At 34.5% G+C, this 21,854-nt stretch overlaps 2 protein-coding genes across 4 annotated transcripts; both read left to right on the top strand.

Annotated features, from left to right (window-relative positions):
• The first annotated feature begins 243 nt into the window (after positions 1-243).
• LOC107913225 (SUMO-conjugating enzyme SCE1) lies at positions 244-3,765 on the top strand. Of its 2 annotated transcripts, none has more exons than XM_016841746.2 (5): positions 244-677; positions 778-861; positions 2,911-3,063; positions 3,163-3,276; positions 3,449-3,765. In XM_016841746.2, the coding sequence occupies exons 1-5, from the start codon at positions 609-611 to the stop codon at positions 3,509-3,511; spliced, it is 483 nt and encodes a 160-aa protein (XP_016697235.1). In that variant the 5' UTR covers positions 244-608; the 3' UTR covers positions 3,512-3,765. The 2 variants fall into 2 exon arrangements, with proteins under 2 accessions (XP_016697235.1, XP_016697234.1); XM_016841745.2 differs by having other exon boundaries at positions 407-686.
• A 1,335-nt stretch (positions 3,766-5,100) lies between these two features.
• LOC107913223 (RNA-binding protein L) lies at positions 5,101-8,600 on the top strand. 2 transcript variants are annotated; one of them, XM_016841743.2, is made up of 10 exons: positions 5,101-5,714; positions 5,791-5,853; positions 6,038-6,122; positions 6,245-6,310; positions 6,525-6,600; positions 6,794-6,839; positions 7,367-7,449; positions 7,516-7,585; positions 8,061-8,146; positions 8,235-8,600. In XM_016841743.2, exons 1-10 carry the CDS (start codon positions 5,343-5,345, stop codon positions 8,275-8,277), a joined length of 990 nt encoding a protein of 329 aa, XP_016697232.1. In that variant the 5' UTR covers positions 5,101-5,342; the 3' UTR covers positions 8,278-8,600. The 2 variants fall into 2 exon arrangements, with proteins under 2 accessions (XP_016697232.1, XP_016697233.1); XM_016841744.2 differs by having other exon boundaries at positions 5,104-5,714; positions 6,528-6,600.
• Positions 8,601-21,854: the final 13,254 nt, after the last annotated feature.

Below are 21,854 nucleotides of genomic sequence, written 5' to 3'. Positions count from 1 at the left end.
CAATTGAAATTTGAAACAACCTCGGGCTTTAATGGATCCAATAATGGGCTCAAGCTCTAAGCATGGCCCAATAAAAGAAGGCACGTGACTGGTGAGGAGTATAGTGGCGTGGATTTCACGCCGGAATATAATTCAACAGCTAATTCATTGACTTTTTTGTATTTAATCTTTTTAAAGCCAAAGATTAATTAATCCAACCTAAATCTACATATATCTAAAAGGAACGAAGGTACCCCTTGGGATTGGGACCCACCCCCACCAGATCAAATCTTTACCGTATGTTTCTCTCTCGGTCAACTCGGCGCAACGACTCCTCTCTTCATCAAGGGCACAACCGGAAGACCAAAATAATTAATATTTTATTATTTTATTTTTATTTTAGACGACCAAGAGAAATTGAAAATGGAAAAGTCGATTCCATCAACGCCCCTTTTCTTTTTTTTTTTTTTTTTTGTTTTTAATATAATTTTATTTATTATTAAAATTAAACAAACAAAAAAACAATTATTTAAGAAAGGAGAAGAGAGAACATTTGGGTGAGGGTTTTAGAGAGAGAAAGAGAAGGCCGGAGTGAAAGACAAGACACAGAGAGAGAGACAGAGAGAGAGATGTCGGGAGGAATAGCGCGTGGTCGACTCGCCGAGGAACGTAAGGCATGGAGGAAGAACCATCCCCATGTCCGTGGAGTTTGTTTCCCTGTTCTTGTTTATTTTTTTCTGGGTTTCATGTTTTAAATTTTTTATTATTTGTTTGATTTTTTTGTTGTTGAAATTTTAGGGTTTTGTTGCGAAACCAGAGACGTTGCCTGATGGAACGGTCAATTTGATGGTGTGGCATTGCACGATCCCTGGTAAAGCAGGAGTAAGTCGAAGAACTTCTATTTAATTTCTGTATTTTTCTTTTTCATTATCGTCGGTAAAGTTTAATGGATTCTGCTTGTTGAGTTTGGTTCGTCAATTATTTTCTCTTATTTCTTTGGACGTGGATGCTGTTGTGCTGTTTATAGATTTTAAGATTTTAGGGTTCGTATCTTCATTTTGATCTTAGAGAGGTTTTTTTCCTTTAAAGAGAGAGGGCGCTGCTGATTGATGTAAATGAACCCAAGTTTTATGTGATTTTATTGGGTTAAAACATGGACTAGCAAAGATATTGATAATTCCGGATTAAATTGAGTCCTGTGTTTTCCATATAGGATAATAGGAATATTTCTTTCTATTATGGTGCATATGGTATATGCGTGGTTTGTATGACTAGCTCGCATTCAGAATGCCGAGCCTAAACAAGTTTTTCATATATTTGTGGGTTACATAATATGTTATTTTCTTTTTTGTTTTTTCCCGAGGATTTTAGGAAAATGGTGATTGATGGTAAACATGGATGGATATTGAAGTCTGTGTGCTGACAATTTAATATTGTTTTTCTTTTTCTTTTGGGTACATAGAAAGGGGAAGGAATAATGGATTTTAGGCTTTTAGAAAGTAAGTTTTCGTTATATTTAAACAATCGTCTATTGATGGTCAGTATGTTACTGTATGTAGATTTTCTATACTAGTCAGCTTTACATGATTTTATCAATCATGTTGTGAACAAGGACTTGTGGACTCGAAGCCTGGCAATATATTAGTTGTTGTTTCTCAGATTCTCACAACTTGGTACTGTTATCCTCATTTTAATGGGTTATAGAATGGTTATGTGGCATTCGTGGCCCCTAGACAAGAGTTCTGTTATCATTAGGTGCTTTAAACTAATTGCTATCAGTTTTAATTCCTCTGCACTTCCCTCTTGTCTGAAGCTGTTATGAGTATCTCAGCTGTTCTTACATTTCTCCTTCCTTTCTGTTTCAGGAGTTCTAATGGTTGCTGAAGCTCTAGCTTTCTCTTTCTCTTTTCTTTGCTTTAGTACACAGGCACACAGAGGCATGTTTTAACATGAATTGCATATCATGACAGTCCATTTTGTCTATCATTTTTGGCTGTTTTTATTTGGTGGTTCACCAACATAGATCGAAGTTCTTGTCCTTTGTTAGTTATTCAGTAATTAACCTGGTGTGGGGTGTTGGTTAGAATTAGGTTGCATTCATCATTGTTATTCTGTGTTAATGTAGATTCATTTGCGTTATTGACCATTATTATATTTTCCTAAAATTCATCTGGTGGTGATAAAAATATGTATTTTTATTGTCTCTTAACCTTGGAAAGCGGATCACCATTTAAAGCATGGTTATTTCTAGATATTACCAGGAGAAAGATTTTGGGATTTAGTAGCTCACTGCTTGCTTCGTAAGGCATCAACAATTTCAACAAGTAGCATGGCACTTCAAACAGCCTTTTCTAGAATTTTAAGTCTTGAGGTTTTTGACTATTTATATGTTGCAGACAGATTGAGCGCTAACAAGTTTGTGCTGCAAGTTTTAGATTTTCTTTGCAGCATTGGTGGTTGTTATTTAACTTGAAGAGTGACAGCTTTGTGGTATTGGTTTTGATCTTGTAATGATATTGCACCTCTGAAATTTTGGTTGTCGGTTTCCTTATTCGCCTTGTATATTAATTTCTTGAATGATGTATGCAACTTTTATTCAATTCCTCTTGATATTATTTTTGCCCAACTCGTTTTATCTATCTGTCCTTACTATTCAGATCTGAGTTTTTGTTCTTTATATGGACAAGCTTGAAGGTGTGATGTCTGGATGCTTGTAATTTTATCTGGAGCATTTATTAAAGTCGTCAAAATGCTTCTTTTTCTTAAAAAATCATGTTTAGAAAGTCAAATATATGATTAAAAGGACTCATGAGAGTGTTGTGTCAATATATAGAGAGGAGTATTTAAAGAAAGTGTGCATGTTTGAATAGTTGTAGCTGTGTTTCTTTTAATGTTTGGATAGCTTAACTCCTTGCATCATCTATGTTACAGACTGATTGGGAGGGTGGCTACTTCCCGCTCACGCTCCATTTCAGTGAAGATTATCCCAGCAAGCCTCCAAAGTGTAAATTTCCCCAGGGCTTTTTCCACCCAAATGTTTATCCATCTGGTACTGTTTGCCTTTCAATCCTAAATGAGGATAGTGTACGTATCTTCTTCTCTTCAATAATGGTTACGTGCTTGAATAGTTGTATTTCAGTCTATCCAACCTGAAATTTCATGCCATTCTTATGTTGTACATAGGGTTGGAGACCAGCCATAACTGTGAAGCAGATTCTTATTGGAATCCAAGATCTTCTGGATGCTCCAAACCCTGCTGATCCTGCTCAAACTGAAGGGTATCACCTCTTCATCCAGGTATTTTTCTTAAGTTGAGATTTTGCGAAGACTTTAAAACTTCCTGATATTAGGGGCAACTGTATTTTTAGTTCATTAAATTTGGGTGTTTTAAACATGATTGAATGAGGTATTGGATTATGGTAATCAAAATCAAAGAATGACATACATAATCTTGTTTTGGTATATGCAGGATGCTAATGAATATAAGAGAAGGGTTCGCCAGCAAGCCAAGCAATACCCACCTCTGGTCTAGTCTGTTATTAAAAAATAGTAACTAAGACTTTCCATGAAATTGCTGGTAAATGCCGGCTGGGTTGGCTGCTTGCCTCATGTATAATGCTAGACTTGGCTTTTGCTAAGAGAAAATATGCTTCCTTGGGTATTTGGTAATCTATATAAACTGTATGAACCAGCATTGGTATTTCAACTCTCATCGGATTCGGATTAATGGTTGTTTCTAATTTTATACTACTAGACTGATAGCTCCAAAGTGAGGCTTGCTTTTCATTCAGACTGTGTTTGTTTCAGTAGAGCATCCACCAATGTCTCAAATAAATATGCCAATAGCTTTTAGTACTCGAAATTGCCAATTGTTTCAAGGCCAATGACATGAAACGAGTTCTATCCCAAGTACCTACAATTTTCTTTCTATTAATGTTTAGCATTTGTACGATCCTGTCCTTTTATGTGGTTCACTTGTGTTCATAGCCTGCACGTTGGTCAGTTTAACTGTCAAATATTATTGAAATATTTTAAAATTATTAGTAAGGGATGAACTTGGTATTTAGGTTCTCTACTCTTTTATATATATATGAATTTGGTAATCTCTAAATTTGGATTTTATCTAGGTAGTGTGTTTGCAACTAGATTGTATTGGTTGGTTAAACTTAATAAAAATTAAAAATTAGGATAAAGTTTAGTAGTTGTATGGTTCAAATGTTTATTATTTAATATTTTTTGTTGATCTGGTAGTTGAACTCATCGAGCTGATTGAATTGTGAATCAATTTATGCAATACTTTGAGATTAAATGTCATAACTTAGATTTTTTGTTTTAATTTTCAAGTAATGATGTGGCACAATATTAGAGTGACATGTCAACAAATTTTTATATTTTTTTAAGTTCAATGGTCAAAATAAATCTAATTGTTAAGTTTAAATATCAAAGTGGATTTAGTTGTTGTCAAGTTTAAAGACTAAAAATTATACTATTCCTCATAATAATTATAATATATTTTATAATAAAATTTAAATTTAAAAATAATTTATTTAATTTTTAAATTAAAACTAGGCCGAACTAGGTTGGTTTGAACTTTGAAAATCCTTACCCGAGTTTAGAACAAACCTATGAAATCAGGAAAGCTCCTCAACTCATGGATATGTTTATTTTTATTTAACTTCTTAAAATTAGTCTATCATCTATAATTTTTCTTTATAATATTATCTTTACAAATGTTGTGGGATGTTAAATTCCACTGATAAATTATTTTTTATCAAATTATTCACAAAAATGTAAAATTTTTTTTGTTAATACTCAAACTCTTAGAATTTGAAAATTTAAAAATTTTACAAATTCATCCTTCAATTTTTATCGAATTAAATTATGTTTCAACTTACTTATCTAAATAATATTTAAAATATATATTTACCACATTCATCTTAATTAAATATAACTGTATATTCCTTAATGTATGAAATTAACAATTAAGCTGAATTAAATAAATTAAGATTAGTTAACACTAAAACATGATTAATTAAAATATAAATAAAATTTATAAAATAAACTCAATTAAACATTAAGAAGATAATAAAAATTTAAATGTGTGTTTGTATAAAATTGTTTTAAAAAAAATGGAGTGATGATTTAAGTGGGATCCATGAACTAATGATAAAGATTGGAATATGGTTTTACTTGTAATTTGAAGGCATAGGAGTTCATATATTAAATATTTGAGACATCCAACTTTGCCTTTCTGCTTCTTAGATCTAAAAAATAATTTAGTTAATTGGATTATTATTATTAGGACACAAACACAGGAATAACATTAACAATGGCCGGTGCCATTTGACCAAAAGAAAAAAGCTATGGACGACATGGCTGCCTACTATCCTCCACCCTCAGCCCTTCTCCCTCCTCACTACCCTTACTACCAAACCCCTCCACCTGCTGTGACGCCGCCGCCTCCACCTCCTCCTCCTCCTGGTGCTGCTGCCCCTCCCCTCCATTACCACTCCTACATCCCCCACCAACAACCTACGCTGCCCCCACCACCCCCTTTCCCCTCATATTCCTTTCCTCACGTCGCTGCTTATTCTTCTCATGACTCCGTTCGGACCCTCTTCATCGCCGGCCTTCCCGAAGACATTAAGCCCCGCGAGATTTACAATCTTTTCCGCGAATTTCCCGGTTATGAATCATCCCATCTTCGGAGCCCCAATACCTGCCAAAATTCTCAGGTCCTCTTTTCTTAAATTAATTCTAAGAATCTCATTTTTTATAATCGTTGACATTGTATGGTTGGGTCTGTTGTAGCCGTTCGCTTTTGCTGTCTTCTCCGACCAACAGTCTGCGCTCGCCGCGATGCAGGCGCTTAATGTAAGAACTTCTATGCTTTTATCATATTTGGAATTTCTACTCCGAACTCGTAACTTTTATTATAAATGATGAATTATTATGGTAATTTTAGAATAGTTGAATTTGTTTATGAGTACCAAATTGGCATTGGAAATTCTTTTAGAAATCAGTTGAGAGCCCCATCTTTTGGCACCTTGTTTTACAGGGAATGGTGTTTGATCTTGAGAAAGGATCAACTTTGTTCATTGATTTTGCGAAATCAAATTCCCGATCAAAGCACCCAAGAACAGGTTGATGCCTGTTCTGTTTCTTGTTTTTAATTTAAGTTTCTGCAATATGATCATCTGTATGTTTGAAACAATTTGAACCTGAGTAGTGAATAATGTATACTTGGTTTGGTTATGGCAAATAGATGAGGAATGGACTGGCTCTAATAAGAAATCGAGGGGATCATTTTCAAGGTCTACCAATGATTCGTGTAAGATAATCTCCTAGAATTCTACTTGGACTTTTTCGTGTTCCCATAATCTTTTAAGCTTTGTGTTCATTGCTGGTTGATATGGTTAAGTTACTCAATCCATGTTGTCTATTGTTCATATGATGTTACACTTGAAGTACAAATTAGTTACTCACATGGAGGACACATTTGCCTAAAGCTCACATTGCACATGTTTTACACGCTTGGACACTAGCAGGTTTTGGAAGCGTTCATGTGTCTGGAATGGGTAATTCTGCTTACAGCATGATTGGTTATCCACCTGCACAAAGGTCATCTGCACTACTTGAGCACATTTTTATTCCTTGGAAGTGATTGCTTCTAGATGACTTAGCACGTCATAGTTTACTTTAAATGAAAGGTCTAGGGCTCATGCCCTGTTCCCCGGTGTTGAAGTAAAGGATTTTCTTTTGAGAAATTTGCTTCTCTAATTCCTTTTTTTTTCTTTTTTTTGCAACTGTTCAGTTCGGGAAATGTTGATGCCAATGCTGAGTCCACAGCTATGAAATCGGTAAAAATGCTTATATCTTTTTGCTTGAACTTGTGAATAAAAATACATCAGTGAGTTGCCATGTATTTTTTTCCTTTTGTTTGGGATTTTATGGGGAACATTCTCTAGATCTTTCCTGGTTAAAATGTCATTTGTTTTTTTTTGCCATCAAGCATCCTACCTAGGAAATAATAGTTATAAGATCTTTCATTTAGATGCAAATTTAGCTGGCACGTTCATAGCACTGTTACCTAGTTTGTTATCACCCCATTTTCTTCTTCTTGGCAGCCCATAAGGCTCCTGAAAGAATTCTAGTGTAGAAGGATAAACCAGGACTAACAGATCATGGTTGCGATTGAAATAATTTGAGCCTGTTAATAAATAAACCTTGAAGAGAAACAAACTAAGTGTCCAGTAAAAGGTTGCATTTTTCAATCATGTAGTGAATCTTATCAATGAAACTTAACTTGTTAGGCAAAGTATTATTAGAGTGCCCTTTTTTCTCATATACATTAGCAAAATAATTCTTCAGTCTCTCACTTTTGCAGAGTGCTAGCCCATGTCCGACACTTTTTGTGGCTAATCTAGGGGCAAGTTGTACAGAAGAGGAACTAATTCAAGTATTTTCAAGGTAAAAGGAGATATTTTGCCATATAAAATGTGCTCATTGTGTATAACTTTCTGTTTCTTCTGTCAGATGCTCTGGGTTTCTGAAGTTGAAAATGCAGAGTACGTATGGAGCTCCAGTTGCATTTGTTGATTTCCAGGTATGTAATTCCTCTCTTGTTTCTATGTTGTTGTCTATTCGCTTCTTTGTTTGCTTCGTTTCTCTCTCTCTCTAATATACTTGAGAAAAAACTAGTAGTTCTATTTGATAAATGAGAATAATGCACTTGTTCTAGCTTAATGTGCAAGGTGCTCAAGTGTTATACTTCATCTAGTTATGGCTTAAGGGATAGGCTTTGTGTACTTTCGAAAAGGCCATATTTTTTCCTTTTGTTGGCTGTTGTGAAGAAGTGAGACCTATTTTCAATCTATGTGATTTGGGCCAGATTTAACTTCCAGTTTTTGACATACGGTATTTGAATGCGTAAAGCTCATTAATTTGTGAACCTCTGTAATTTGCATGAACAAATGATCTCTGCTTCTCTTAGCATTGCAAGTAGGAGCGATGAATGAGTATTTTTTTCTTTACATATAAAGAAGCTAACTTACAAGCTTAACATGCAATGCTGTTTATAGGATACTGCTTGTTCAACTGGTGCAATCAACTCTCTGCAAGGGACAATTCTATACTCATCACCAGCCGGAGACGGCATGCGCTTGGAGTATCCTTTGATTATCAGCATTATACACTTTCAATTGCATTGCATTTCTTCTACTGTGTTCTTAGGTTTTGCTTAATGATCAATCCAGATATGCGAAATCCCGGATGGGATTGCGAAGGAAACGGAAATAAACGGTATTGAAGCAGAGATTGGTTTGCAATAGTGACAGCAGAAGAACTGCCTGGCAAGCCACCTCCTTCATATCCTCAAAATTTCTTATTTGTAGTATAATAACAAAGTAACTAAGTATTACAAGTTTAAGATCAGTTTTGATTTGGCCTCCACTTAAATTATAACTACTTTTACACTTAAAAAGTATTATTATTATTATTGTTGTTCATGTCATATAGCTAGCAAGGTTTTTAAGGAATTTCTTCCTTTCTCCCTAATTAAAACTCTAATTTTTGGTGGAATGTTTTCTAATAATAATAGCAGATGATGATTTCAGTGTCCAGTTAAACTGTAAAAGCATATATCTGTGTCTTTGTGTACAGGTGGATTTGGATTAAATTTAAATGATTAAGAATGTATGGGTAAATTAAAAGGAGTATTTCCAGAAGAAGAGCACTGCGGTTTATGCTTGATTCTGAACTGGTCAAAGTGTTGGATAGGAGCATCCTGCGGTATTTAAGAAGAACCCGCTGAAGTTCTGTTTCAAGATTTAAGTATAAGTGACTTTTAAATTCACTAATGTTTAAATTTCATGAATTGGCATAATTATGGCTTTGGTTGAATTAGTAGAAAGAATGAAAATTAAGGTGTTTTAGATTCATTTCTCTATACTTTTTTTTTTCTATTTTTATCAAAATATAAAAGGAAATAAATACTTTGAAAATAATATTTGTTGTTTTATAAAATAAAAAGATTTTTGAAAAATTTGCAATCGGGTGACATAAACTCATTCAAATGCATTATCTATATTATTATTTAAGTCTTTTATTGAGTTAGTGTCACACCATACGCTTCATTGTTTATTGTATATTTTAAACAAGCATCTCTGCTCTAAATTTGTGATTTTCACAAGTATACATGTGTGTGATAGAATTTTTAGTATTAGTATATAAATTATCTAAATATGCAATATTATTAATTCAATTTCAAATTAATATTTAAGAGAAGAGTTCACATCTTATTGATTTACTTTAAAATTAATAAAAATTAAATATGAAAATTTAATTAATTCAATTTCAAATTAATATTTATATCTATATAATTAAAATTTAGTTTGTTAATCAACAATTGTGATAATTAAATTCCATACTTTTGAATTGATTTCTTTATTATAAAATTTGATATAAGAAAGTTTTTAATATTTACTAATTTATGGATGAAATTATAGTAATGAATCTATGTAATGATAACTATATATAATTTTAATATTTTTAGGAGACAGATATTATTAATATTTAAATTTGAAATTGTGATCATTTCATTAATTATTAAAATTTTTTGTATTTACTAATTTCACTAAATGGTTTATAAGGGAAGAAACTTCAAAATTATAATTGTATAAATTCATAAGTTGTACATAGAAAATAGATAACTTTTTTTTAACATAAAGCTCTCATTAACTTATATATTGCTACAACTACCACTCGATTGTCCATTAATGAAGCACTTCCATAGAAGATGTTATCTCTCTGCTCTTGGACACTTAAGTTGTTCTAGCAACAAGAGTCTGTTATTCATATCATCAATAGTATCATCAGCAACATCATCATTAGTATCTTCTATAAAGGAGACTCTTTATCGAACTCGTCTTCTCTATCATACTCAAAAATCAACTTCACCATTTTCTTGGATCACTAAAGACATTAATGGGGGCATTTTATAGCACAATGGCCCTTTCCTTGGAGCTTGTAGTAAGATGTGTGTTTAAGTTTTCTGGTGAAACTTTGAAAAGATTTATTACAAGTAAAACCACGAAATGTATTAGACATACTTCTATCTTTGGATGGATCTGTAGGCTCATTTGGCTTAAACCTTTCATCTCTTCGTTTAAACAATCTAGGTGCCCTTTTAAATTTCAAATACTTATCAATAGTGATAACAGTTTGAAGCACTTCAATTTCAAGATAGTGTTGCAATTCAACTATATTTACAATCTCATGGTTCAAACCTGCAAGGAATCTAGCCATGAATACTTCGGGCTCTTCAATTGGATTAGCTCGGATTTTGATATTTTCCATTTCCTGGAACTATTAATCAACTAATATATTTCCTCAAGTCTTTGATAGAGATTATTGAAAACTTTGACCATCTGCCCCATTTTCTATTCAGACAATCAAAGATTTTGTGTTAACATTTTTAATATTTAAATATCTTGTGTTTTAATCTAGTTATGCAAGCATTACGTGCCCGTAGAATCATCATCATCTACTCATGTAGGAGAAGAAGTAGAGAGCTTTGAAGTGTTGAAAATACTTATCCTTATTTTTATCCTTTAAGTGCATTCGGAGTTGATGGAGGATTTGCTTAGGAAGAATTTATGGGATAATTGTTGGAGATAATTTAAGAGATAAAAAATTTATTTTATCATTGACAAATTCGAATAGGTGTTAAGAAAAAAAATCATAATCAATATTTTAAATGTTATTTTTTGTATTACATGATAATCAAGTGAATTTTTTTTTAATTTTAAAATATTACACTAAAGAATTTAATAGAAGAATTTTAACGATTTAATAATAAATAGACTTGAATTTTTAAATTCAAAAAGTATAGGACTATATTTTTAAAAATAAAAGTACGGGATTTAAAACATTGAATGTGTACCAATGTGATTTTTGTCAAAAACAGGGGTGACATTGCGACCACAAGTCCCCAACGTCACAACATAGATCAACAGTGAGTGACCTTGCAACATCGAGATTTCTGAAGTCGCGACGTAATGCACTGACTGATGATATTGCAACGTGAAAGCCATGACGTTGCGACATCAACTCGCAGATTTTGAAAATTTTTCTATTAAGTCCTTAACTAACCTTGAGATAGCAAAAGAGTTTTCGTAAACTCATATAAGATCCAAAAACGATTTTATACATAATGGAGAAGTGTTTTATACTAATTAGCATGTTAGAATGATTGAATTATATTGAAGTTTATTGTAGTTGCTCCAACAATGAATGTGAATCATGTAGTTCAGACCCGGCGATCGTCAAGCAATAAATGTTATAGAGTGACCAAAATATAAATTTATTAATAGTTTAGTCACTTCGGTCTTACTTATCCTTTTATGTTTTAGGTAGGAATGTGCATTTTATTGTATGACCTTTTTTTTTTATGACAACAACCGAAAATTTTATATTAACTAAACTGAAATTAAAGATATAACTGAAATAAAGGAACTGAATTTGATCAGTTGGGTTGGGTTTATCGATTTTTGCTGTTTTTTCTTCCTTTAATACAAATAGTCCAAAACAGATAAAAATTGACCAAAAAGCTCAGCATCCCATATGCCAATGTTTGGACCCAGGGTGCTTTATACAATAGAACAAGATTTTCCATGCACTTTTTGCAAGCAATTAATGAAAATATGGAAAATAAATAAATCAAAGTAATACTTAAAGTTTCAAATTGTTATTTCGCTTATCAGGCAAGAATATGAGATCGATGGTGGTGCATGTGTGTCGGGTATCCACCGTCCGGTGTCCGTCATCTAGTAGAAGAGAGTTAAACTTGAAGGTGTGTTGGTAATTGGTATTGGCGGAGCTAGAAAATTTTTTTGAGGCTAGAATTAAATTGTATATTTTTACGATAGTAAAAATGTAAGTTTATCATTTTAATAGCCTATATCTTTATCATTTTTAAAGGGTAAATCAATTTTTTATCATTTTTGGGGGCCAAAGTGTAATATTATCTTTACTAATTTAAAATTTTATAAATTATAAATGGTCTAAATTAAAATTTTACTGAGGGGCCACGGCCCCTAGGTCTCTACTAAGTTCCGCCACTAATCGTTAGGTTGCAGCTTATTTACACCAATATTATAAAAATAAAAAATTAAATTCGAAATGGTATGTATGCTCAATTATATATGAAAATAGGTCGTTTGAGGGATGGAGGGTGGTGCATAGGCAACACCACCCAATTTTTTTTCTGGAAAAAAAATTTTATGTAAAAAAATTAAATATTTTAATGGGTCATGCCAATATTATTGGCGGCACCTAGTTAAACGGGTTGGTATAAACCCAATATAAAATACGAGTATGGTGCCACATAGGTAGGCAGCACTAGTCATGCCTCCCTAACAAGCGACACTAGTGACCCCTACTTGAGAGGCTGCACCGTGAGTAGATTTGGAGGACCTTATAACCATGGTCCCCCTTGTAGAGATGAAGAGAAACAATAAAAAGAAAAAAGAAAGCAGTAGAGAAGAAGAGAAGGAGAACAAAGAAAGAAAGAAAGAAGAAGATAAATCTGTTTGTTTTTTTTAAAGAGGAAGCATAAGGTGTGTTTGTTTGTTTTTAATCAAAGGGATTAGGAATTTTATAAATTATTTTTTAGTAATTTGTTTAGTTTGTTTATTGTGATTTTGTTATGAATATAATTTTTATATTGTTTTTAATTTAATTTAAAGTTATTTTGTTAGTAACTACTATAAATTAAATGTTAGTTAGTGATGACACTAGAGGAAAATAGATAAATACAGAAATTCGAAAAAACAATTATTTTCTATCATAGATATTGGAAGAAATGGCAATACATTTGATATTGCCTGATGAGATAACAACTTTAGCATAAAGGGAGAAATTTGATAGGATGATGAGAGAAGTGCAAGATTTATAGTAAATTTTTTATGAAAGTAATTTTTTTGTTGTTCGAAATTGTATTGAGAATTTTTTTTCTTTTTTAACAGATTTAGTATTGAAGATGGATAATCAATTTTTCATATGCGTTTATTTCAATGGAGTAATTTTGACAACAACAGTTGGATGTATATTTGAATATCGCTAACAAATAGTAATGAGATTTAATAGAAATGTCTGGTTTGATGCTATGACGGAAAGGATTACTGCAAAAATTGTTAGACATTGTGAGAGAAGGATCTTGAAACTTTTTTACAAGTTTGCAGTTTCGACAGATCCCATCAAATTCACCAAAATAGAATTTGTAGACAGTGATGACGTGGATACAATGGCCGCTCTTTATTGTGGGAATCAGAGCGACTAAAATGCACTAATTCAGTTATTTGCTGAGTTAGCTAATGTGGAGCCAACTGAAAATTTCACTCCATTAGGTGAAGAACATGGAGCTCAAGAGCTGTATATGGTGGTTTTGATGTCGTACGTTAATAGTCAATCGATTATACGCGAGGTCCATATTGTTGCACCCGAGATGATGCGGTTGGTGAAGAATACGATAGTAGTGATCCTTTTGGTCACGAGGTCGATAGTGATAGTGATCTCGATGTGGACGAAGTCCCAGATGATATTGACGATGAAGGCGCGAATGATGATGGAAATGTTAACGCGTCTTCGATCGGGAACTAGATTCAATGTATTGTGATACACAATAATCTTGAGGCACACATGTCGCTCATAGACCCCGTTGCGACGCATACACCTGAGTTTTCGGAGTACCCTGATATACTACTTGCTCACCGACTAGTCGTAGATTTTGATCTTGAGGAGTTGATTGTGGACTAGAAATTTGAAAGCAAAAAAGTGTGCGTATTTGCCATTAAGTGATATAGCATAAATGTGTCAGTGGACTATAAAGTCGCTATGTCTAAACTGACATTATACGTTAGGCAGTGTTGGAGGTTGACAGAGGGTTGCAATTGGCGGGTATGAACCGCATTTATCCAAAAGTTGTAGATGTGGAAGATACGAAAATTTGTTAGGCCTCACACATGCACTTCAACATGTATGATAGAAGACTACTAGAAACTTGATTCCAAAACTATTTGTACATGCATCATGCCAATGGTGAAGGACATGCTAACCATTAAAGTGTCGGTATTGATTGCCGAAATGCAAGTACGATTCCAGTATCGAGTATCATATCGAAAAGCATGGATAGCTAAATAGATGGAAATGGAGCAATTGTATAGAGATTTTGATATGTCGTGCAATGAGCTACAATGGTGGATAGTCGCTATGCAGGAGTACGTACTGGGGACTGTCATGGAGTTGCAGACACGACCTTATTACGACCTAGATGACCAACTCAACTGAGAAAAAGAATTTTCAAACGGATGTTCTAGATGTTTGATCCATGTGTGCGCGTATTTCCCCATTGCAAGCCGTATGTGCAGGTAGATGAGACCTGGCTATATGATAAATATACGCAAATCCTGTTTATTGCGGTTGGTCAATACGAGAACCAGAACATGCTCCTGATAGCATTTGCCATTGTGGATAAAGTGAACATGGAATCATGAGAATTTTTCCTTATGAACCTGCGGAGTTATGTTGTTAGTGACAATAATATCTACATCATCTCCGATAGAAGGAAAGGAAAAATTATTGCCATTAGGCATTCCGATGTACTATGGAGATCCATTTACTACATCCGACACATCGTGGCAAACTTTCACCGAGAGTATAAGAATGTAAACTGGTGGAGACAAGTTATGAAAATGGATAAATGATGACCTTATCTTTTCAATATATGTTTTAATGTTTTAATTCGAGACTGTAACTTATCTTTTCTTAATACATCCACAGCATACGAGCTAGAGCCACACTTTTTCCAACAAAAGATGACTCGACTTGAGAGTGACAAGAAAGGTGAAACAAACACACCTTTTCGATAGTGGTTGGGTACCATTGAGCCGTGGCAATGAGCTCAAAGTTTCGACGAGGGGTTTCGATGTGGTCATATGACCACTAACTTGGTAGAGGTGGTTAACTCTGTGTTGAGGAAAAACATCTTCTGATTTCATCTGTACTATCGATTACGTTATACAGGTTGGCTACCTTTATGCCAAGAATGGGGCAGCAGCAAGTTAGCCAGATGGAGGCGCGACACGTGTTTGTCAAAAATGTTAGGGATGCAATGGTTGCAAACCATCGCAGGCCGAGGTTGATGAATGTAAAACTATATTCACGATATCTTAAAACGTTTCGAGTTACGGAGACCATCGGTCGTCAACCCGATATACCACCTAAGTCATACGGAGTTGATCTCTAAAATAGACTGTGTGATTGTAAGAGATTTCAAACACTTCATTATCCCTGTACACACGTGGCAGCCTATGCGCGCGCGTCGCTTAATGTTGAACAGTTTATCGATGAGGTGTACACTCTCAAGCGCACGTTGTATTTCTAGGAGAACGAGTTTCCCGTCCTACCTGACATGTCTACATGGGAGGTGTCTCCAACTACTTTCGAGCTTGTCCTAGACAAGGGGTTGCATAGGAATTCAAAAGGTCGTCTGTAATCAACTAGAATCTGTAATGAAATGGACATTAGGAAGAAAACCGACGAAAAACTTTGTGGCGTATGTAGATTAGGTGGGCATAATCGGAGTAAATGCCCGCAACGAACCTACCATATTGGACAATAGTCGTGATCGAGTAGAAATTGAGCTAATTTACTCTAATGTATCTAATTTATAATAAAGTTTGTTCCAAGTTTGTACCAATGAATCTAATTTAAAATACAAAATTTGTTCCAATGAATCGCAATTAAATAAATACAAAGTTTGTTCCAAGCTTGTTCCAACACATATCTTTTAAAATTACAAAGTTTGTATTTTTGCATTTATATTTTAATATAATTAAATAAATACAAAACTTGACTATTTAAATTACAGAAACCATTAAAATTGATGGTTTGATGGTGTAGTCCTAGGGGTTTATTTTTGTGGTGGTCAGTGTTCACATTGTAGGTGATCGCGGCAATCAACGTTCTCTTCACCCGAACATGGGGGTGTGCTAAACATAGAAGAAAAATCATATACCCTAAATGTCATCGATAAACTTAGGCCGGAAGGAATGAAGTACTACGGTGATAATGGGTCAAGAGGAGTGAAATACTGTTGTGGTAGTAGGCTAAAGATATCAAACTTTGAATGATATCTGTGTCCTGACGAGCCCGGGAAATAGTCATCAACCCTCAAGCCCAAATGATAAGAATTATCCCCAAAATGTAGCTCTAGCTTGGGCTCGGTGATGGCTCTAACTCAGGTGTAGAAGACGGATGTGGAAGGGGATGGGGCGGTTGCCCAAGTCGTATCATTTATATGGGACTATCACCAACTACCCACCAAATAAATACGATTTTCCCATCTCAAAGTACCACTATATGTACTCTAACAAGGGCTGCAGATCGAAACAATGATCCATCTAAGGTATCCACCTCATTCTGTTGTTCCACACTACTGTACTGGTGGGGCGAGATATACCATATGCAACCGAACTGTCAGAGTACTCGATCCCTGTGATACCACTCCACTGTTTGGAAATTTATACTGGGTGCGTTAATGCACCATAGTTCTGAGTGGATGTGGGCAGACGAGGGAATAACAACCGTAATTTTCGGGAGAGAATAGGGCATCAAGATTAACTGTACAATTAGCAACATGGTTATATTAACGCGGGTCAAGTAAGATAAAGTAATAAAATATCACGAATATTGGAATAACTTACCCCCCTCCAGAATGATTCTCAATCATTGACGGTATATCGAAATCGTGTATGACCTACCAATACTTGGATTACAAAAAAACTGCTAGAATAATATCATTATGCAAAAATGTCAAGTAATTGCTATAATGGGTAAAATTTTATCACCTATTCATGAGTGGAAATACATATGCTTAGTGACTAACTGGTGCCAAGAATGGCATCCGATAGAGTGCCCAAGACTGCAGCAATATAAGGCATTCGCCTATGTCCACGACAGAAGGATTTGTCATCTGAAAAAGTTCACGATACAACATAGCTAGCACTGTAAACCCCAACTATACGAACGGATGTTAAGCAAATAAGATAAAAAGGGCAAGTACATCAAGTGGACCTTGTTGTTGTTTGCATATGGCATGAGTACACCCCCTATGATGTGCGTAATGTATACTCGAATGGTGTACATCATCTCTCGTTTAGTGGCAGTACTCGGTAAATGCTAGAAATTGACCTTCAGCAGTGAAAGCCTCAAACCCGTAAATTTCCCTTCACTAGGCAAGTGTCCAAGTAAGTTATAGAAAAGGGTGGCCGGCTCAGAGATCAAACTTACGCCTGTGACCACACTCCCGTTGATGGGGAGCCCGAGTCACAGTGCAACATCCTGTTGAGTGACGGTGTACTCCCCACTCGGCAAATGAAATGTGTAGCTCTCCAGGCGCCATCGCTCGACCAAAGCGGGTATTAAGTCGTACTGCAAATCAAACGTCCAGATCAATACCGTTGATCCAAATCCGGCTAACTCCAAGTAGGGCTGTGCATAATTCGGTTAACCCGTTTTTTTTGGTTAACCGACCGAGTTCGGTTAATCGGTCGGTTAACTGAAAAAATTCGGTCGGGGTCGGTTAATTTTTTTTGATTTTTTCGGTTAACGGTTAAATCGGTTCGAAACCGGTCGGTTAACCGAAAAAAATCGGGTAAATCGAATTTTGCAGGGTAGGGCCTAAAATAGGTCAAATTAAACCCGGCCCAATTTTTTCTCAAGCTCAACACCGAACTTTTTGGGTAATTTTTGGGTAGTTCGGGTAATTTTTGGGTAATTCGGTTAATTCGGTTCACTGACCTTATTAACCGAAAAAAATTCGGTTCGGTTAATTTTTTTAAAAAAAATTCGGTTCGGTTAACGGTTAAAAATTTTGGAAGGTCGGTTAATTCGGTTATAGCAATTTCGGGTCGGTTAACCGAATGAACACCCCTAACTCCAAGTATGGCAAAAGGTGTTCATTCGGCAGATAGCCTACACTATTCACACAACCCCTCAATACACGATACGGGCCCTGACACTATTAAATTACCGAAATAGTTAATATAACCTAATTTAATTCCGTAAATTACGTGAGTAACAAGTAACAATTTTATTACCGTCTCATTAACAGTTTTTGATATGTGATCATCATTATTAATCAAAGAATCCAATTAGTAATCTGCAATTTAAAAAAAAAAGAATTCTCTTGTTGCAAAAAACATAGTACGATAGGTAAATAATTTGGATTTGAGCCTTTTTATCTCAATAACGGGAGAATAAAAAATTTCGATAATTAATTTCTAAAGGGTCCATTTTCAATAATTATCAAAACATATTAATATTTTACAGTAAATAATACGATAGATATAGTACAATAATAATATAATTACAATAAAAAATCTCATAAATTCCCATAATTTACCTACATAAAAAAATTATGATAGTTTATAGTAACAATATAATTAAAATAAACCGAAATCATCTAAACAAATAAAACATACGAATCCAAAAATAAAACAGAAACATACATGTTTAGTTTCTTTCAAACAACCTATACAAATATATAAAAACCAAATTAATTAACATCTCAATAAATCAAAAACAAAAAATAATTACATTCATAACAAATCACAATAAATATTAAACTAAACAAATAATTAACCTAACCATAAATTACTAACAAAATAACTTTAAAATAAATAAAAAAACATAAAAATTTACATTCATAACCTAACAAATCACAATAAATATTAAAATAGACAAATAATTTATAATAGTTACTAACAAAATAACTTTAAAATAAATTAAAAAAACATAAAAATTACAATAAAAAAACTAAACAATACTAACAAAATAATTTATAACAATTCCTCATCATAATCCCTTCTATTTAAAAAAGAAAAACATTATCCTTCTCTTTTTTCTTCTCATTCTCTTCTTCTTCTCTACAAGGGGGACCATGGCTATAAGGTCCTCCAAATCCCTTTCCTTCTTTCTTCTCTTTCTTCTCGTGGCCTGAGGATAAGACTAGACAACGCTGAAGGATTGCGTTGACGGACGGGACTGAAGCCTGGCACCAGTGTCGCTTGTTAGGGAGGCGTGACTGGTGCCACCCACCTGCCTGACACCATCCCCTACTGACTTATACCCGTATTTTATAACCGAATTTAGTATAAACTCCTATATTTTGGGTGCCGCCAATCATAATTGCGTGACTCATTAAAATATTAAAATGCTTTTTACATAAAACTATTTTCTGGCTGAAAAAAAATAGGGTGGTGTCGCCTATGCACTATCCTCCACCCCTCAAACGTCCTATTTTTCGTATATAATTGGGCATACATACCATTTTCGAATTTAATTTTTTATTTTATAATATTGATGTAAAAAAACCTTAGGTTGTCGAGTTGGGTGCTGTTGTGTGAGCAGTAGATCAAAGAAAATAATCTTGAGAAGAAAAATTCTATGTTATTCAGGAAGCAAATAGCCTCTTTAAATAGGCTATACAATTACCGTAAAAAGCAAAACAAACTCCTAAAAATAATGGGAATCATAACAACTTATTAAAAACAACTATTGCCTATAGACCAGGACTATTGAAAAATTCTAACAAACCCTCCCTTAAACTAATATTAATCTCTAATACCAGTTTAAACTAAAAAATCTTGCTAACTTCCTGCATTTGTCGCCTTGCAAACTCCAAGCATTTGTCGTAGCTTTTGAAATGTTGCAAGTTTGAGGGCCTTTGTAAATATATCTGCGATTTGATCTTCACTTTTGCAATATATCATATTGATCTCTTCATTATTCACACGATCTCTCAAGAAATGATATCGGACATCAATATGCTTGCTTCTCCCATGTAAAATAGGATTCTTGGATAGCTTTATGGTTGAGCTATTGTCACAGTAGATAAGAGTAGGCCCCTTTTGCTTGAAATGAACTTCCTCAAGAAGCTTTCTCATCCAAATGGCTTGGCAGACACATGCTGATGCAGCTACAAGTTCTGCTTCAGTTGTTGATAGAGTGACAATTGGTTGCTTTCGTGATGACCATGAAACAGCTCCTGTTCCCAACATAAAAACGTAACCAAATGTACTTTTCCTATCATCTTGGTCTCCTGCATAGTCACTATTCGTAAACCCAATCAAGGCTGATTTTTCTCCCTTCTTGTACAAGATCCCGTAGTCGGTTGTACCTTGTAAATATCTAAGGATTCTTTTTGCAGGTTGAAGATGCATTTCCTTTGGACATTCCATGAACTGCAAATATGATTTACAGCATATGTTATATCTGGTCTGGTCGCAGTGAGATACATTAGACTTCCCACGATTTTCTTGTATAAAGTATTATCGACATCTCTTCCATTATCATCTTTCACCAACTTTAAACTTGTCTCTACTGGTGTACCAACCAGATTGCAGTTCGCCATTTGAAACCTCTTTAGAATCTCCTGCACATACTTCCTTTGAGAAATAAAAATATCTGTATCTGATTGTGCAACCTCTATACCCAGAAAATAATGCCTTCTTCCAAGATCTGACATATCAAATTCAACCATCATGGATTTTTTAAACTTATCAAACATAATCTGATCATTCCCGGTAAATATCAAATCATCGACATACAAGCAAACCATCAACAGTTGTTTCCCGTCATTTCCCATTTTCACAAAAAAAGGTATGCTCATAAGGACACTTCTTAAAATCGTTTTGCAGAAAATAAGCCTCAATACAACTATACCATGCTCGAGGGGCTTGTTTGAGTCCGTACAAAGCCTTTTTTAACTTATATGCTTTATGCTCTTCTCTAATCTTAATATAGCCAAGAGGTTGTTTAACAAATACCTGTTCATTCAAGTCTCTATGCAAGAATGCCGACTTGACATCTAGTTGGAAAATCGGCCAAGAATTTGAGCTGCCAATGCAATCACCAATCTGATTGCGTCATGCCTAGCAACTGGAGCGAATACCTCCTTGTAATCGATGCCGAACTCCTGACTACAACCTTCCGCTACCAAGCGTGCTTTGCATTTGTCAAGTTCACTGGTTTCTTTCAGTTTCGTCTTATAAATCCACTTCACATCAATGGGTTTATGTCCTTTTGGAAGCTCAATTAACTCCCAAGTTTTGTTTTTTTCAATAGCTGCAATTTCATCATCCATTGCTCTCTTCCATTTTGATTGTTTAACTGCCTCTTCAAAAAACACGAGATCACAATCTGAAAACAAAACATAATAGGTGAGTGGATCCTCAAATTGATCAATTCTTGGGACTTCATAATCCCTCATCTAAGCAGCCCTTCTTCTTGTACGTGATGACGTTGGATCTGTTGCAGTTTCAGGTTTTTGAATTGTTTCTTGCTCATGTGACGGCTCCAAATTATCCTCAACATGTAGCTCTTCATCAAAGTCTACTGGAACATTCCTTTGAACTGTTGGTGTATCCCAACACCAGAACTTTTCTTCATCAAAAATCACATCCCGACCGATGATAATTTTCTTAGTGCTAGGATTATACAACTTGAATGCTTTAGAACACTTACTAACACCAAGAAAGATGCATTTTTCTCCTTTGTCTTCTAACTTCGTTCTTTTTTTATCAGGGACATGTGCATAAGCAATACACCCAAAGATTCTGAAATGACTGACATCGGGTCTTCTTCCGCTCCATGCTTCTTCTGGTGTCATATTCCGAACAGTAAAAGTTGGACTCCGATTCAAAATGTGAATGCTCCAATTGATGGCTTCTGGCCAAAACGTCTTAGGAACTTTGCTTTGCTGCAATAAACTTCTCACCATGTTAAAAATGATTCGTTTCTTTCTTTCGGATACA

The sequence above is a fragment of the Gossypium hirsutum genome, chromosome D11, assembly GCF_007990345.1.
Source record: "Gossypium hirsutum isolate 1008001.06 chromosome D11, Gossypium_hirsutum_v2.1, whole genome shotgun sequence".
NCBI lineage: Eukaryota > Viridiplantae > Streptophyta > Magnoliopsida > Malvales > Malvaceae > Gossypium > Gossypium hirsutum.
The sequence above is the reverse complement of the archived record's forward strand: the minus strand, read 5'-3'. Positions and strand labels throughout refer to the sequence as shown.

Coding starts and splice junctions, on each gene's coding strand:
- LOC107913223 (XM_016841743.2), top strand. CDS start 5,343: ATGGACGACATGGCTGCCTACTATCCTCCACCCTCAGCCCTTCTCCCT. Junction 5,715..5,790: donor ATACCTGCCAAAATTCTCAG/GTCCTCTTTTCT, acceptor GGTCTGTTGTAG/CCGTTCGCTTTTGCTGTCTT. Junction 6,601..6,793: donor GGTTATCCACCTGCACAAAG/GTCATCTGCACT, acceptor GCAACTGTTCAG/TTCGGGAAATGTTGATGCCA.
- LOC107913225 (XM_016841745.2), top strand. CDS start 609: ATGTCGGGAGGAATAGCGCGTGGTCGACTCGCCGAGGAACGTAAGGCA. Junction 862..2,910: donor CGATCCCTGGTAAAGCAGGA/GTAAGTCGAAGA, acceptor TCTATGTTACAG/ACTGATTGGGAGGGTGGCTA. Junction 3,277..3,448: donor GGTATCACCTCTTCATCCAG/GTATTTTTCTTA, acceptor TGGTATATGCAG/GATGCTAATGAATATAAGAG.